Source organism: Podarcis muralis, chromosome 5 (assembly GCF_964188315.1).
Source record: "Podarcis muralis chromosome 5, rPodMur119.hap1.1, whole genome shotgun sequence".
Classification (NCBI taxonomy): Eukaryota; Metazoa; Chordata; class Lepidosauria; order Squamata; family Lacertidae; genus Podarcis; species Podarcis muralis.
In genome coordinates this window covers 78270769-78286189 of record NC_135659.1, presented here as the reverse complement: position 1 = coordinate 78286189, position 15421 = coordinate 78270769, and the positions used below count along the sequence as shown (strand labels likewise).

Genomic DNA, 15421 nt, shown 5'->3' with positions numbered 1-15421 from the left:
CCTGAGCTCTGGCCTTGCTAGCTAGGGGTGATGGGAGTTGTAGTTCAACAACATCTGGGGACCCACAGGTTGAGAAAGGCTGGTTAGACAGTACTGAACGATGCAAGAAATGGTCTAGATTCCTATGTTCCGAAAGGGTAAAGGGGCCGTAGCCCAGTGGTAGAGTGGAAGGCGACAGGGTCAACTCCTGGCATCTCCAGGTAGGGCTGTGGAGAGACTCCTGTCTGAAACCCTGGAGAGCTGCTGCCAGTGAGTTCAGACAGTATTGAGCTTGATCAGCCTTTCTCAACCTGTGGGTCCTCACAGATGTTGTTGAACTACAACTCCCATCACCCCTAGCTAGCAAGGCCAGAGCTCAGGGATGATGGGAGTTGTAGTCCAACAACATCTGGGGACCCACAGGTTGAGAACCACTGAGCTAGATGGTCCAGTGGCCCAACACAGTTTCCTGTGTTTTAAGACTGCATCATTCAGGAGAGGGGAATTCTGGTCTGTTACAGGTAGAAAAGTGAGAGGAGGGGAAATGAAAGGGAGCTACATAATACAGATAAGGTCAGAAGATAGGCAGGTAAAGAGCAACTTCTTAAGCACACAGACTGGTAGCATTGGGCAGGCATTCTAAAGCAGTTCTCAAAAAGCAAACGAACACTTCCTTCTCAAAATAGCTGAGGTCATAATGACTTTGTGGGTCCGTCCCCCCCCCACTCCACAAACTCTCTCTTGGCCTTTCTGCCTGCTTATTCTTTCAGTATTGTAGAGTGCATTGTGACACGCCTGTGTGTTGTTTTCAGAAATGGAGTGAACCAGCCCTGCCTCCTCCGAAGGATCTGCTGCTAACTTTGCGAAGACTCAGCAGCTGTGGGCCTCATTCTGAATCTCTGAAGGTCCTGAGGAAACACTGCCATAATGCCAAGATCATACTTTTGTAAAGCACATTGGGGAGTTAAGCAAGAGGGAACCGATTACTCAAGAAGACCTTATTTTTGTGTGTGGGAAGGGGCTCATTTTTGTATGTTTAGTTTTAGTCTAGCAGTCTGCTGCCTCGTCGAGCATAGGAGCAGAACTGCCACAGTGGCAAAAATTTCCTCTCTCTCAAATAGATTCTCCGTTTTTGTTTTCCAGTGGACAATTTCTTTCAAACTTCCTATCGGTTTTTCTTATATTACCGAGTGGCCTGCAAACAGGATCATGAATCTGGGGCATTGTGTTAAACGTTATTGTTTCATAGAACTGGACTATCATTGGCATAATACATTCATAATCTTTCAGTGTTTGTTCTCTGAAGGCTGAATCATTGCATATACAGAAAGAGAGAGACAGACATCCTTTCACCATTGAATCTCTAGGTATGGAAATAAAAGCTGCAACTGGCACCCACTCACCAGGGAGCAAGTCCCATTGAGCTCTATGGAACTTCTGAGTTGGCATAGGGTTGTGCTGCTAATCATGTGTGTGTGTTTTAGGGACAGCTCTGATGAGCAGTATTCCTAGTTTTTGTGCACAAAACCAGGATAATAAGAATATGGCAAATTACAGCCATTCTAATTGGGCATTTGATGCATGCTAGTAGGGTGAAAATCGGGGGGGGGGGGGTTCGGACGACAACAACGATCCCAAACTCTGGCATCTGTCATTCATTCATCTTTTAGTGACAAACAATGTGAGACTTTTCTGCAGCAGAATCTATTACTTGAATTAATCTGCAAGTATATGAATCAATGCACTTTTAAAACACATCTTAATCCAGATCCCTTGTTTAAGGCAAGCAAATTTAATTTTTTTATTAAGAAAACTATAAGGGGGGGGGGCATGAAAGCATTTAGTAGGCAATCATCACATTTTGCATACCCCTACCCTAACTCTGTGTTTGGACCAGAATTGTGTTTTATCTATCCCATACCTTATTTCAGAGGGATGATCTGTTGGGAACTTTTGCCATTTCTCCCCAGACTTCCTAGCCATTTATGAGCTGCTGCCCCCCCCCTTTTTTTTGTCAAGCAGCTTTGCGCTATCTTAATTGCACAATTAATCTTACCTGGTTATAGTAGGTATGCTTCTCCCCCTACCTACCCAAGTCTTGGCCTCTTGTTTTTTAAGTATTTTATTTAATTATTTTAATAGTATGGAAAAAATATAATTTAATGCGCTGGAGCTTATTTGTAGTGGCTGATAATGTTTATTTAAGTGAGTCAGATTGGTGGCACTAAGTAGGGGAGTTTTCCCTTCCTTAGAACCACCTCAGGTATCTTCTCCAGAGGTAGCACTGGATCCAATCCCAGCTCTCTTACTGCACCTATGTTGCAGCCACCCCCAACCTAGTGCCCCCAGATGTTTTGGACTACTGTCTGCTCCAGATGGGCAGGGATTATCGGAATCGTCCTCTCAGAACATCTAGAGGGGCACTGTGTTGATTGAAGGCTGCTGTACTGAGTGTATCTCAAGTCTCTGGTTCAGAAAGGTTGTCTTTGTGTGATACTTCATTCCACCTAAATTTTGTTCACTTGTGGCTATCGTGTCCTCATGAATTCTTTCCCCAAAAGCATGACTGTATCTTGAGCCTTTAAATCACAAGTACGTTTGTGTTGTCCAAGCCCCCTAAAGCACAACATGGTATTTTTCAGTCTCAGAATACAGCTGTGCACACATTGCGTGGAGTTCTTGGATTCTTAGTTTGGATCTTTTTCACAACACAACCACTGATGCTACAATTTGAAGTGACAGCTCATCATGTGAGGAGGGGGACAGTGTCCTCTTAACCCTTTCCCTTTGTATCATGTTTCTGTGAAAACCACGCCTTCCAGCCTGATTCTACAACTCCCCCCCCCCATCCCGCTCCAGTTCTACCCTTCGCTATGCAAAATATTTTTGCACACAATAGGAGATACTTTAGCACAGAAGGGGGGGGGAATGTGCAGGTCCGCAAGCTCCGCTTATATTAAGCAACAATCCACATATTAAAAGAAAAGGCCTCATCTTTCTGCTTCTGCTGTTAGGTCCAAAGTGGGGACTCATGGCTCTCCCCTTCAGTATCATACCTGAAGGCCATCTATGGCTTAAATATATTTCTATGAAAGAGGTCTTGTGAGTTCAGCTTCTGCTCTTCATGCTCAAGTAGGAAAAGGAGCCCAGCTAGCTTGCAATGTTAGAGCTTCAAACACAGGAACCTACTCTTAAGATGTAGATAGATTTGCTGGAGTTTCTTTCTGCTTTCACACGAAAGAAGCCTTATGACCCTATTAGCACTTCCATAGCTCTTTTGAGAAACAGTGTGGGATAGCTGCTAGAACCTACTGATGGCATGGCCAGGCCTGTTTATGGTTTACTTTAGAAGCAAGGGGCCTGGATCCAGGGAAAGTTTGTGCAATGAGCTTTGACTAAAATATTGTAGCTTCCTTTTACTGCAATGCCTTCAGAGAACAAATGTGGGTAATTGTCTTGGGGTTCAGTCTTCAAAGGAGATTGTAGGCCACTGCTATAGGAGTGAATGGGAATGAAGCCAAAGCTCTCAAATGAAAGAGCAACCTCATTCACTTCAATGGGGGTGGCACAGGAACAGTTCTTGGCAGTCTATATCCTTGCTTTTCTATGCCTACATACATACAGGTTTGTTTTAAGTATACACATATACAGTACATATATGCAGTTACCGGTATTTTATGCATAGCATCAATATTAAAAATGTACATGTACAGATTGCTGTGTAATTGGAAATCTCACTCTGCTCTTAAGAGGGAAAAATAGTTCTGTGAGCAGTTAAAAGGAATTAGCATCAAATTTGAAGTGGGTGTCTTGAGGTCTACCTAAGGATGGCAGGGTGAAGGGATTCCTAAGGCTGTGATGTTCAACATCCTTACTCAGAAAGCAGGATGTCAGAGAGACCCAGTTCCATGTAACTGGGTGTACGATTAGAGTAGCCAATTGTAATAGCAGATCAGACATTTATATGATGTACTTGGTTTGCAAGCCTTGAGTTCAGGTTTGCGGTTTGCAGACCTGCAACTTCAGTGGACTCTGCGTTAGCTTGTAACTAAGTAGGTATTTAAATTGATTATCATTTAGGCTGGAACTGTGGCAGAGCATCCCTGGTGTATGCAACAGTCACACACCAACAACACTCCTAAAACATTGCACGTACTAGCCGTGTGGCTGTACCAGTCTGCAGTGCAGTCATATAGCATGGATCAGTTGAACGCACAGTTCATGGTGGTTCCTACCACATTGGTGTCTGATCCAACGACTGACTAGCTTTGGGCATGTGGATTCCAATGGGGGCACACAACTCCCTCTCTCCAGAGCAAAGGTGGACAGAGGAGCATAATTGGGACTTGACTTGCTGACCTGTACCCAATTTAAAGCCATATTCAGTACCTTAATTTGAGTTTGCAAGACAGGACTGATTCCAAAGAGAGGATGCTATGAGCTAATGCATCCTCTTGCTTCCTCTCTCTAGCAAAACCGTAGAGTTTTAGTTGATCTCCCCAGTGGTTTCATAGCTGTGTTTCATGTCACAAGAAGCATCGCCACAATTTTGCACAGGTTTTGTAGTAAGACGTTCCAACTCTTGAACTATGTAGAAAATTTGGAAGAAGCTTTGCATACCGAAGGGACCCTGGAGAGCTGCTTAGATGAATCAGTGGTCTGACTCAGTATAAAACAGCTTCCTAATTCAAAGAGGCTTGTCATTTTTGTGAGTCTTTGTCTGGAGAATGAGTTGTAGGTCTCTACCCCACCCCACAATACAAAAGCTAATTTTGACAGAGATTGGACGTTTGGTGGTAAGACAAGTCTTTTTTACACTGATTTATCTACATGAATCAGTCTCAGTTGTAGCTAGAAAATTAAGTACCATTGTAGAATTTTCAGTGGAAAAATGTTATCCTCACACCTCTCCTAAGGATATTGGAGCACTTGGGTTGGAGATGTGGCTGCTTAGCTAGTTGTAGACACTGTTACATGCTGGGCAGTTAGGCAAGGCACTTAGGAGCTGGGTTTCTTGGTGCACTGAGGATGTTTTATTTATGTGTTTCATTTTCTGAAAGCATTTATCTGCTTCTTCACATTGCATTCTGCTCCTGCCCCCACATTTCACAAGCGCAGGAGGGAAAGTACTTGGGTAGGAACCAAAGTACTCAAGCCCGTCAGTCAGCTTTGCAAACATAATTACATTAATTTATTTTGGCTCATTGGCTTACTTTTGAACTTGCATTATGACCTTACGTTTACTCTTCCTCCCCTGTCGAGTTAGTCCGTGTGCATGTGTGTCTCCCCTCCCATCACAACAACCTGTAAGGCAGGCATGGGCAACCAATATCTCTCCAGATGTTGGTGCACTACAACTCCCATCACCCTTGACCATTGGCAAGGGCTGATGGGAGCTGAAGTCCAACAGCATCTAGTTGGCCACTAGTTCAGTCTTGGCATTGTTTGCTCACTCCAGGTCACCTCTTGGGCAGGAATTTGAACCCAAGCCTCCCCAGCCCCAGCTCAATGTGGTGTTCACTACCCCACACTAGCTTTGAGTTGAACAGAGCCACACCATCATATTAACACAAACTTGGCATCTGTATTGGCTTAGTGAAATCAGGATTAATACTAGTGGTACAGCTTTTGCATAAACAATAACTTGTTGACTGGCTCTCTTGGCATTGCTCAAGCTGTGAGATTAGGAGGTGCTCAGTAGATGCTTTGACTTGACAATGACACTCCATATGGCTATCTCATCAAATAAATCTTGACATAATGATGGCATAGCATTGCAGCTAGTGCCATCATTGACGGTTTCAGAGTTTGGAAATAGTGCCAGGCAAGATCATACATACACAAGGTCTTAGAAACCATTGTTCATAATTGAAACCTTTTTAAAAAAATCTCCTCCCCCCTCCATTTATACAAAATAGGCACATGACAGATGAAATGTGGAGATGCAAAGCATTCTGAACCAGAATGCAAAATGTTTTTAGATCAAGGGAAGGGATTGGAGTGTGTTCAGCTGCAAGCACACAGTGTCTCTTCATGTGGTATTTATTAGTCATACTTGAAATCTTAATTTCATCTGTTCCTGGTTCCTAGTGAAACTTCTGCTAGTTGTTGTTTTTAAAACTGAAAGCCAGTTGAACCACCCTTTGGAATGGGAATAGCACACTGTAAAATTCTTAATAATGGGCTGGTGTGCGTGAGGCTCACCAGTAGAATGAGCTCTGCTTGTGAAGGCGGATTGTTTAGCCTCTTTGCAAAGAGGCAAGCCCTTGTGAGCTGCTAGGAATTTATCCTGTGCGCCCTCTGTTGAACTGAATGAGATCTGTATGTAGGAGAAGACCCACAGCTCATTGGTAGAGTGTATGCTTTGTCTTCAGATGGTCCAAGATTCAACCCCTGCAATCTCAGATATGCAGCAGGTGCTGTCAAAGACCTTGGAGAGCTGCCACTGATGAGAATAGACCAAACTGAGCCAGATGAGGGAATCTACCTGATGAGGTATAAGGCAGCTTCCTTTGTGCAACTTTCTCTCTCTATGTGGCTAGCAGGAAAGCTTCTAGGTCAAGGAATGATGTAAACATAGTGTCAGTGCATCTCTTCCATTATACTAGCAGTAAATGAATGGCTCCCTCATAGACCTAAGGAAACCCCAACCCTGAAACCAGCTTTGAAAATGCACAAGCCTGTCAGAACTGGATTCATGTGTTAATAATTCAGTGTGTATAAAAGGGCTGGGCGGTAGATTGATAGATCATCCAAAACCAGTTTGAAGACCATATTGTGATATCAGTTTCATAATTTTTGACACGGCAACATATTGTGAATTGTGTGTGTGTGTGTGTGTGTGTGTGTGAGAGAGAGAGAGAGAGAGAGAGAGAGAGAGAGAGAGAGAGAGCTGCCTCATGCATAAGGCAGCGAATCACAAGAGCTGGCACCAGCAAATATCACAATGCAGGAAAAATCATGAAGCCAGCCTATGCCTCTACAACTGTAACTGCATCCTTATTTCAGACACCGTGATATATTGGTATATCATGATGTGTAGCTGAAAACTAGATATCGCCCAGCCCTAGTGTATAAGCATTGTTTTGCTTGTCTCAGAAATCTAATATTTGAACAGGCATGCACAATATGGAGAATGCATCCCCCCCACACACAGAGCCTCTCCATAATTTGCTCTCAATTTTCTCAACCTGTGCCCCTCCAGCTGCCATTGGACTGCAACACCCATCATGCCTGCCCATTGGCCACACTGGCTGGGTGCCTCTGAATCTGTAAAGCAAATTGGGAAGAGACAAATGGCAGCTGGCCTACTGGATGGGTGTGTGTGTGTGTGTGTGTGTGTGTGTGTGTGTGTGTGTAGAGGAAAGTCCATAAAAATTTAGGGCTCCTACTTTTACTTGATGCCATTTCGCCTGTTTCTCATTTCCAGGTCTTCTGATAATGACAGATGATGTCTGGATCATGTTGATGAAGGATATGTTTTATTTAAAAAATGAAAGTTATTATAAGGGCATGCAAACAGTGGGGTTTTCTCAAGTGAAAAAGACCTCTCAGCAGTCTGTGCCAGAGCAAGAATTGTTGCTCTTACTGAATTAGAGCTCCTTCCTTTCCCCCACCTCTTGGTTTTATCCCTACCATGCTTTTCTTATTATGGGAAAATCCTAGCAGGTAACCTGAATGCCTGGAACAAATGAGTAAGAACATTTGCAGATGTTCCTGGATAGTTTCTATCTTTAGGATGTTTTTGCTATGGGTACCCAGTCAGATGGGTGGGGTAATAACTTATTATTATCCATTTTTCTTCAACTTCGGTGAAATTATCTCATAAAGCAGACCGCAACACTTACTGACTTTCAAAGCTGATGGAAAACTGTTGTAAATTGCACCTTCTAATGCACCATAGAAATTTGGTTTATCCACAAGGTTGCTGTAATGTAGCTGAAAAGGGGCCTTTAGCACCAAGCTTTGGGTGGGTGGTGGTCTGCTTTTGTATTGGGGAAAGAGGGGGTGGGGCTAACTTACAAACTACGTGAAGAAAAATTGGATTCTTTTTGTACTTTTGGTAAAACTTTTTGAAGAGGAAAAAGCTGAAGGTGTTGGTGTGGGTGAATGCCAGTTCTCCTTTGGCCAGAGGGAACTGGCTCCTGGTATGATGGCACTCGCTCCTTTTCAGCAATGACGCCACTTCTGCGAAGTGAACTGCAAGTTTCCCTTCATTTTGTATATGTGGCTATGAGGGTGGGAAGAGCTTGCTTGTACAGTTTGGTGATATGAGACCTTTTTGGTTGTTCCTAATAAACGACGAGGGGGGAAAGCACATTTGTAGCTTGTCAATCTTGGTGGGAGCGATGCCTGTTGCATTCTGCTAATTTTCTCTGAATTTGTCTATTTCATTATATACCACCTTTGAGGAGTTCCAGTGTACATGGGCCCTCACCCTCCAGTTTACCCTCACCAACAACCCTGTGAGGTAGGTCCCAAGTTCATCCCATGAATTATATGTTGGGTGTACTTGAATCTGAGTCTCCCTGGCCCTAGTCTGACAGTCTATTAACACTACAGCCACAGTGGCTCCTTCCATAAAGTTGTCACTATGTTGTAGCTGGATTTGGAGTGTGATTTGGCGAGTGCAAAGTTCCAAACTCTGGTTATGAGATGAGAAAATGATTCTGCCCCCAACAGGTGTATTGACATTTAAATAACTCACTACCCTGCTGTGTAGTTTATTAGTCCATCCAACTGTCCTAAATTGCAATATAAGCTGCCGCTTTTTGAACAATTTGGTTTATTTGCACACCTCCATTGTTGACAGTCCATTGCTCCATCCACTTTCCTGTCCCTTATAAGCAGGCAACTACAGTAAGCCACATACATTGTGGTTCTGTGTGCAGTTCCAGTTGCTGGAAACCACCAGAGGCAAGAATGCTCTTGTGGTCGAATCCTGCTTGCTGGTTTCCCACAGGCATCTGTGAGAGGAGGATGCTGGCCTAGGTGGGGCATTGCCCTGATCCAGCAGGCTCTTCTTCTGTTCCATTTTTTAAGCAAGCTTCCTTGCAATTGAATTTCCTTGAAGCACTTAAGCGCCACCCAATTAGTGGGAAGGGTTGTCCAGCCTGGAAATTTGTCACATGTGAAAGCAGCTCTTCATCTCAGTGAAGTATTCCAAAGGCAGGGCTTTGGGGCTTCCACCAAACAAAAACACAAGGAAAGACTAAAATAAAGTTACTTGAGGAATTTTTTATTGTGCAGTCTGATCCGTCCCAGCCAACAGCCAGCTGATCAGAATCCATAGGACAGGAGGAGTCAGGCAGGACTCTGCTCCTCATAAGAGAGTCAAACAATATATAGTAAAATACTGCCACAGAAAATGGAACTTGCCTTTGGAGACTGGAGCATGTTTGCCCCCTGCTCCTATCTGGGAAGCCCAAATAAAAACAACTCAGTTCTGTTGGAAGGGTGGTATAGCTTCTCTAGTAAAGCACAGCAGCACAACTATCACTGCTGCCACATCAACATGAAATGACTGGTTAAAGTTGCCCCCACCTGCTCAACCACAGAAGGAAGAAGATGGCCTAATTCCTGTGGCCTGAGTCCATGGACACTGGTAGCGGCTTCCTCGGAAAGGGGGAGATGATTTGTCAATATGCAGAAGTCTCCCCCTGCCCCACCGCCCTGCCCCAACAGTGAAGTCACAGAGCAAGTGAACATTGCCTTTTGTAGTTTTCCTGGCCTGGAAACTTTGGCCACAGCCACAGTGCCTCTCTTCAGGGAGACCAGGCGCAAGAGCCCATAGCTTCTGCTGCACATACCGGCCCCATTAGTGATGGCTGAACTTCAACAGAACAGGAAGCAAGTTGAAAAAAAATTTGTTTCAGTGGCAAGAGCTCTAACTCCTGCAGAGCTGCCTTTGGCTCAGGTTTCCCCTCCCCTCCTCAACCCTTTATATCTCAGTCACTTTTAAACAGTAGAATGTAGTCTTCATGTGATTCTGCTTCACACTTTTCAATGAACTGGTCACCCAAAGAAAGATTATATAGGTGGCCACTATGTGTGCCTAAAAACGTAGCTAATGCAATACATGATCCACTTTTAGTAACATTTTGTTTGGGAAAAGACAGACTCGAGGGCCTTGCATAGCTTGAGATGGCCACAGAGGCCGGGCCTGGTAGGTCCTACCAGGATTGTGCTTAACTACCACGAGAAACACTCCTACTTCCTTCTGCCATGGAAATCACCTCACATTCTGTGCACAGGCTGTGATTAAGGAGTTTAATAACTATAATAATAATACGATAGATAGATCCAGGTCCTGTAGGCTCTGCTGGACAGCTCTGAGGGCATTATCCTCTCTATAAACTACAGTCTTGGGGAAGAAGGTTGTCGATGAGAGGCCACTGCATCCAGCCTTGGGTACTGACAAAGACATACACGTTCAGCACACCTAAGTTTACGGCTTGGTGCAGAGGGTCTTTTGTTGCTGTTGAGTTTTTGTTACAGGTCATGGTCAAGACAATGAAACCATTGATTCGTAGATTCTTTTTTTAAAAAAATTCTCCACTTGAACACCCTTCGGAAGAGAAACTCGAAAAGCTGCCTGAAAGTAGGCCAAAGCAGTGACGTTTCCATAGAAACCAGTTCACAGCAATCCGTGAGAATCACAAGCACTGGAGGGTGCTTTACAGCAGGCAAAGGTTGGGTTAGAGGCGGTTGTCCCCATTCACCCGCGTCTTTCGCAGGACCCTGCAGGAAAGGGGGAAAGGGGTTGAAAAACAATACAGCTCTCCAGCAGACTATAAAAATGCAAGTTACATTTGGAAGTGCATTGAGGGATTTCTTCAAGAGCCACGTATCTAGTGACACTGTGCTGATTTTCTTGAGAGGAAAATGTAATGGCATTTTTGTTTTATCCACCTTTGCATCCTGCCCTTTCGCCAAGAAACTTCAAGGTTTCCTTCTTTTTATCTTTACAGCCATTTATTAGGAAAGTGAGCTGGAGAGGCAGGGATCTGACCAGTCGGGGCCATCTTGTGTACCAGGATTTAATCCCAGGTCTTATCCAAACCCAACACATTGTCCACCACAACACACTGGCACCTACTAACCTTATGGGACGTTGGTGGGTGGGTACCAAAGTTTAGTCATGCATTTACTCTAGAATAGTCAGATAAATTTACAGCATCTTTTATGATGGGGAAATGATCGATATGTGAACTGGCTGTTAGCAGCTAGCACCTGCCGTCTCTGAGGCTCGATTCTTACTTTTTGATGCTATGGTTTCTCATGAGGAGCTGTTGCCATGGCAATTTTGAACAGGGAATATTTTGCCTGATAATTTGATATATTTTTTTCCACTTGAGGGGAAACCACTGAAAACTTCCCCATTTGATGATACATCTCTTGCATGCAGAATGAGACCCCCTAGGCCAGCAGTTCTCAACCTGCGGGTCCCCAGATGTTGTTGGACTACAACTCCCATCATCCCTGAGCTCTGGCCTTGCTAGCTAGGGATGATGGGAGTTGCCCTGCTGCCCTAGGCCATTGTTCCCACCCTCCCACTGCCACACATGGGAACAGTGCATCAGGGCTATTCAGAGAATGAGAAGGGTTCCATTCAGTATGTGTAGTGCCATCCCCAAGAGGCATGCAATGGGAGCAGACCTCTATGTTCCCTGTTCCCATGGGACTAGCCAGCTCGTGGCTTTTGTGGGGGAGGTGGTCGAAAGCACGACATTTCCTCTTGCCCAACATATCCCTGCAGAACTCAGCAGCCCCTTGCCACAATCATTTGGGATGCTGGCAGCATTGCAGGCAGTGAGGGGGCTCGCTTTCCCTGTCAGGGAAGGCTGGCATTCCAGCAGAATCAACCCTCTTCCCAAAACAAAGAAAAATGATAATTCTCCTATCTGGGTGCATGCTTACTGGCCTTTGCAAGGGCAACCTTATAAAAGCAAAACATTTTCCCTTCTGCATGCATGGCTCAGTTGCAAGTCTAAGCTTCCCATGGGAAATAATACGTTAAGACAAAGGCTGCCTATGCTATGGAACATTTCAAACTCCGCAATACGTAAGGACACCTTGGCCCTGTAGAAGGGACTGAAGCTCACCACCATAAATGGTCAATTCCCAAATGACTGACTAGGAGACATTACCTGACTTTAAGAATATCAGTTCTACCTTGAATATCCAGAGCACCTGATCCCCACTGAACTCACCTTCTGTCTCGATTGTCAAAGTGGTCTGCTAGCTGCTCCTGTGACATCCGGAAATCTTCAAATGGTTGTTGATATCGGGCTTCCAAGGATCCTTCTCTGGCTCTGCCTCCCGCCTGCTGGCTTGGAGAATCTGCTGACCTGTCTCGGAAGGCCGAAGCTCCAAAGGGGCTAATCTCCCCATTCTCCTGCTTCAGAATCAAAAAGAGAAATAAGTTTTTTAAAGTCGTGACAAGACAGTTGTCACATATTCAACTTTTTCAACCTCAGCTTAGGGAGACTTTTGCAGGACGCTGCACAGTTCCATCAATAGTTAAAGAGCGCAAGACTTACTTTGCCAGGGGTGATATCGATTTCCACCAGCAAGGCAGCCAGTTCCAGATCCTCACTGTAGTTGTTCTTCAAAGGCACGGCTCGGTACCCTAAAAGACAACAAAAGGAGCTACAATGGGAGCCAACTAACTGCAGTCACGTAGTTTCACTGGCCCCATTCACACATCATGGCAAACCAAAGTTACTGTATTACTATGATTGTGTCTAAAAGGGTCTTTTCACTCCTCAGGCCAGTGATGGCCAAACTTGGCCCTCCAGCTGTTTTGGGACTACAACTGCCATCATCCCTAGCTAACAGGACCAGTGGTCAGGGATGATGGGAATTGTAGTCCCCAAACAGCTGAAGGGCCAAGTTTGGCCATCACTGCCTTAGGCGCAAAGTAAGCAAACTACCATCCCTGGCTTATTTTATGTCAAACCACAATCAATAAACCAAAAACACGTGTTGGCTACAGATTATGCTTTGCAGGGAGTGACTCCCCAATTTGCTCCCAAATTAAGTGTGGTTAGGATTGCAGCCTTGCTTTTTTCACCCAATTAACAACAGACGTTTACAATTTATTACAAAGCAACTTTTCACTGGTTGCACGACAACATCTATGCTCCCATGAATCTTATCAGCAGAAATGTGCTTCCAAAGATATTGGAAACACCTTTCAACCACATACCTGTCTTCAGGCCTTTAACCAGGAATGTGGCCTGAGCTAAGAAGTTCTGGTCGCTGAACATATCCTCTTCATACACAACAAACCGTAAGAAGGCAAACTCTGGGTTACTGACATGGAAGTGAAATGACTTATGAGCCCAGGCAGGATTCAGGCCATTGTCCACTATATAAAATAAAAAAACATACATACAATGTCTATCATTTCCGGTATTTTAAAAAGAAAGTAGTTCAATACTTTTAAGAGTCGTTTAGCTTAATCCACAGTAAGCTGCTAAGTCTCTGGTGTCGCAGAACTCCTTTGTCAACAACAGATTACAGAACTACTCTCTGGAAATTAACTTCCACAGCAGCACTTTTAAATGGGCCACAGTTCTTCACATCCATTTGTTAACCTTCTCAGTTTAAAGTTAGTGAACCCTGCCCTCAGTACAAATCAGGTGAGAATTAAAAACAGCTACAAGCCACCTCTAATAATGCCCACCTCATTTTGTTTTTGTTTTTGTTTTAAATAATATTTATTAAAGTTTCAAACAAAATTACAATAATACAAGAAAAGTAAAAAAAAGAAAAAAGAAAATACAAAAACCAGAAAAAATAGAATAACAATTAAAAACAAATCAATCTTTCCATATCTTGTCTTTCATTCACTTGTTTCCCTGACCTCCTCACACCTCCCTTTTTTGCATTCCAGTTCAATTAGTAAATTCAACAAATCCTTTCCCTTATGCCCACCTCATTTTGATGCTGCTTCCATCTACCACCCTTCACAGCATGTAGAAGACCAGCCCATTGCTTTACATAAGGGGCTATTTTAAAATGAAGTTTTTTGGGGGGGGGGAGAGCTGTATTCTCCATGGTTTTGTATAGGGTGTGGCTTGAAGGGTTGCTGCTGGGGAGTGGGGGCAACAGTCCTCTCAATGGAGCAGACCCTCATCCTGAACGGTCCCCCCTCCCAGAGCAAGCCTTCAATTCGGGAGAGGGGAGTGACTGTTTTCTTGCATGCCTTCATTCAAGAAACCATGAAAGCCCTGTGACCTTTGCAAGTACCTGATGGGAATGCCCACCTTCCTGCATCCCTAATCCTTTGTTAACCATCTTCCAGAATCTCACAGCTGTTCCACAGCACCAAGCACCAACCTGTTTGCCTGGAATAGGGGTGCTGCCTCTAAGAGGAGCGTTCACATGTGTTTGTGGCACCAGCTTAATGGGATCTGTTGTTACCCATCATCAAGGAAGAGCAGGTGGTGCACATCATAGACAGGTATGTGGAAAAGGGTGCAATTTTTTCAGAGAGCTGTCCAAAATTGTCACCACTTTAACTGCCTTCCACAATGAGGCTAAACTGAGACCTGCCCAGTCCATGCAACCGAGTTCAGGGCAGAGCAGAGACCTGAGGCCAAGCTGTTCAACTCCAAATCCAATGCAATCAGATGGGATCTCAAACTTAAGCTACCACAAACATGCATGTATGGCACATTTATTGCTGCAGTTAGTGTCACAGTTCACCTGCCATTTTCCCCACTTCCCTCCTAAGATGATGATCTTGGACTCTTTCCTGTCTTACTGAGACACAGCATTCTCCGAGGCTTCTTAAGTGTTTCTTCATTAACACAGGACAAAATGCTCCAAGAACTTGCCAGGGCTGCACAAACCGGCTCCTTATTGATGACTAGGCCAATTTGTACAATCAACTCCATGTCTCCATTTCTTTTCCAGCCACCTCAGTAATCTAATGCATATCAAGCAATCTGCTACTAAAAGGTAAAGGGACCCCTGACCATTAGGTCCAGTCGTGACCGACTCTGGGGTTGCGGCACTCATCTCGCTTTATTGGCCGAGGGAGCTGGCGTACAGCTTCTGGGTCATGTGGCCAGCATGACTAAGCCACTTTCTGGCGAACCAGAGCAGCGCACGGAAACACCTTTTACCTTCCTGCCGGAGCGGTACCTATTTATCTACTTGCACTCTGACATGCTTTCGAACTGCTAGGTTGTCAGGAGCAGGGACCGAGCAACGGGAGCTCACCCTGCCGCGGGGATTCGAACCACCGACCTTCTGATCGGCAAGCCCTAGGCTCAGTGGTTTAACCCACAGCGCCACCTGTGTCCCTACTGCTACTACACGATCTCATTTCTGCAGCGGACTGTAGCTTCCACTCTTGGCACCAGAGCGGTTTCCACCCCCTCTTTTGCCTAGCATTTCTTGCATGTCAAGTGAGCAGGAAACACTCCTT

General features: G+C 44.6%; 2 protein-coding genes across 4 annotated transcripts in view; one reads left to right on the top strand and one right to left on the bottom strand.

The window, feature by feature from the left end:
* ZHX3 (zinc fingers and homeoboxes 3) overlaps positions 1–8296 on the top strand; it is a 47142-nt gene extending 38846 nt beyond the window's left edge. The window contains exon 4 of the mRNA XM_028735002.2: positions 792–8296. Coding sequence (XP_028590835.2) covers positions 792–802 — 11 coding nt within the window. The 3' untranslated portion in view covers positions 803–8296. The remainder of the gene's footprint in view (positions 1–791) is intronic.
* A 900-nt stretch (positions 8297–9196) lies between these two features.
* The window catches only part of PLCG1 (phospholipase C gamma 1), a 93550-nt gene continuing 87325 nt past the window's right edge, over positions 9197–15421 (bottom strand). For all 3 annotated transcript variants that reach the window (XM_028734999.2, XM_028735001.2, XM_028735000.2), the window contains exons 29-32: positions 13190–13351; positions 12522–12610; positions 12192–12379; positions 9197–10719 (exon numbers count right to left, since the gene is read on the bottom strand). In XM_028734999.2, the coding sequence (XP_028590832.1) occupies positions 10677–10719; positions 12192–12379; positions 12522–12610; positions 13190–13351 (482 nt within the window). In that variant the 3' untranslated portion in view covers positions 9197–10676. The remainder of the gene's footprint in view (positions 10720–12191; positions 12380–12521; positions 12611–13189; positions 13352–15421) is intronic.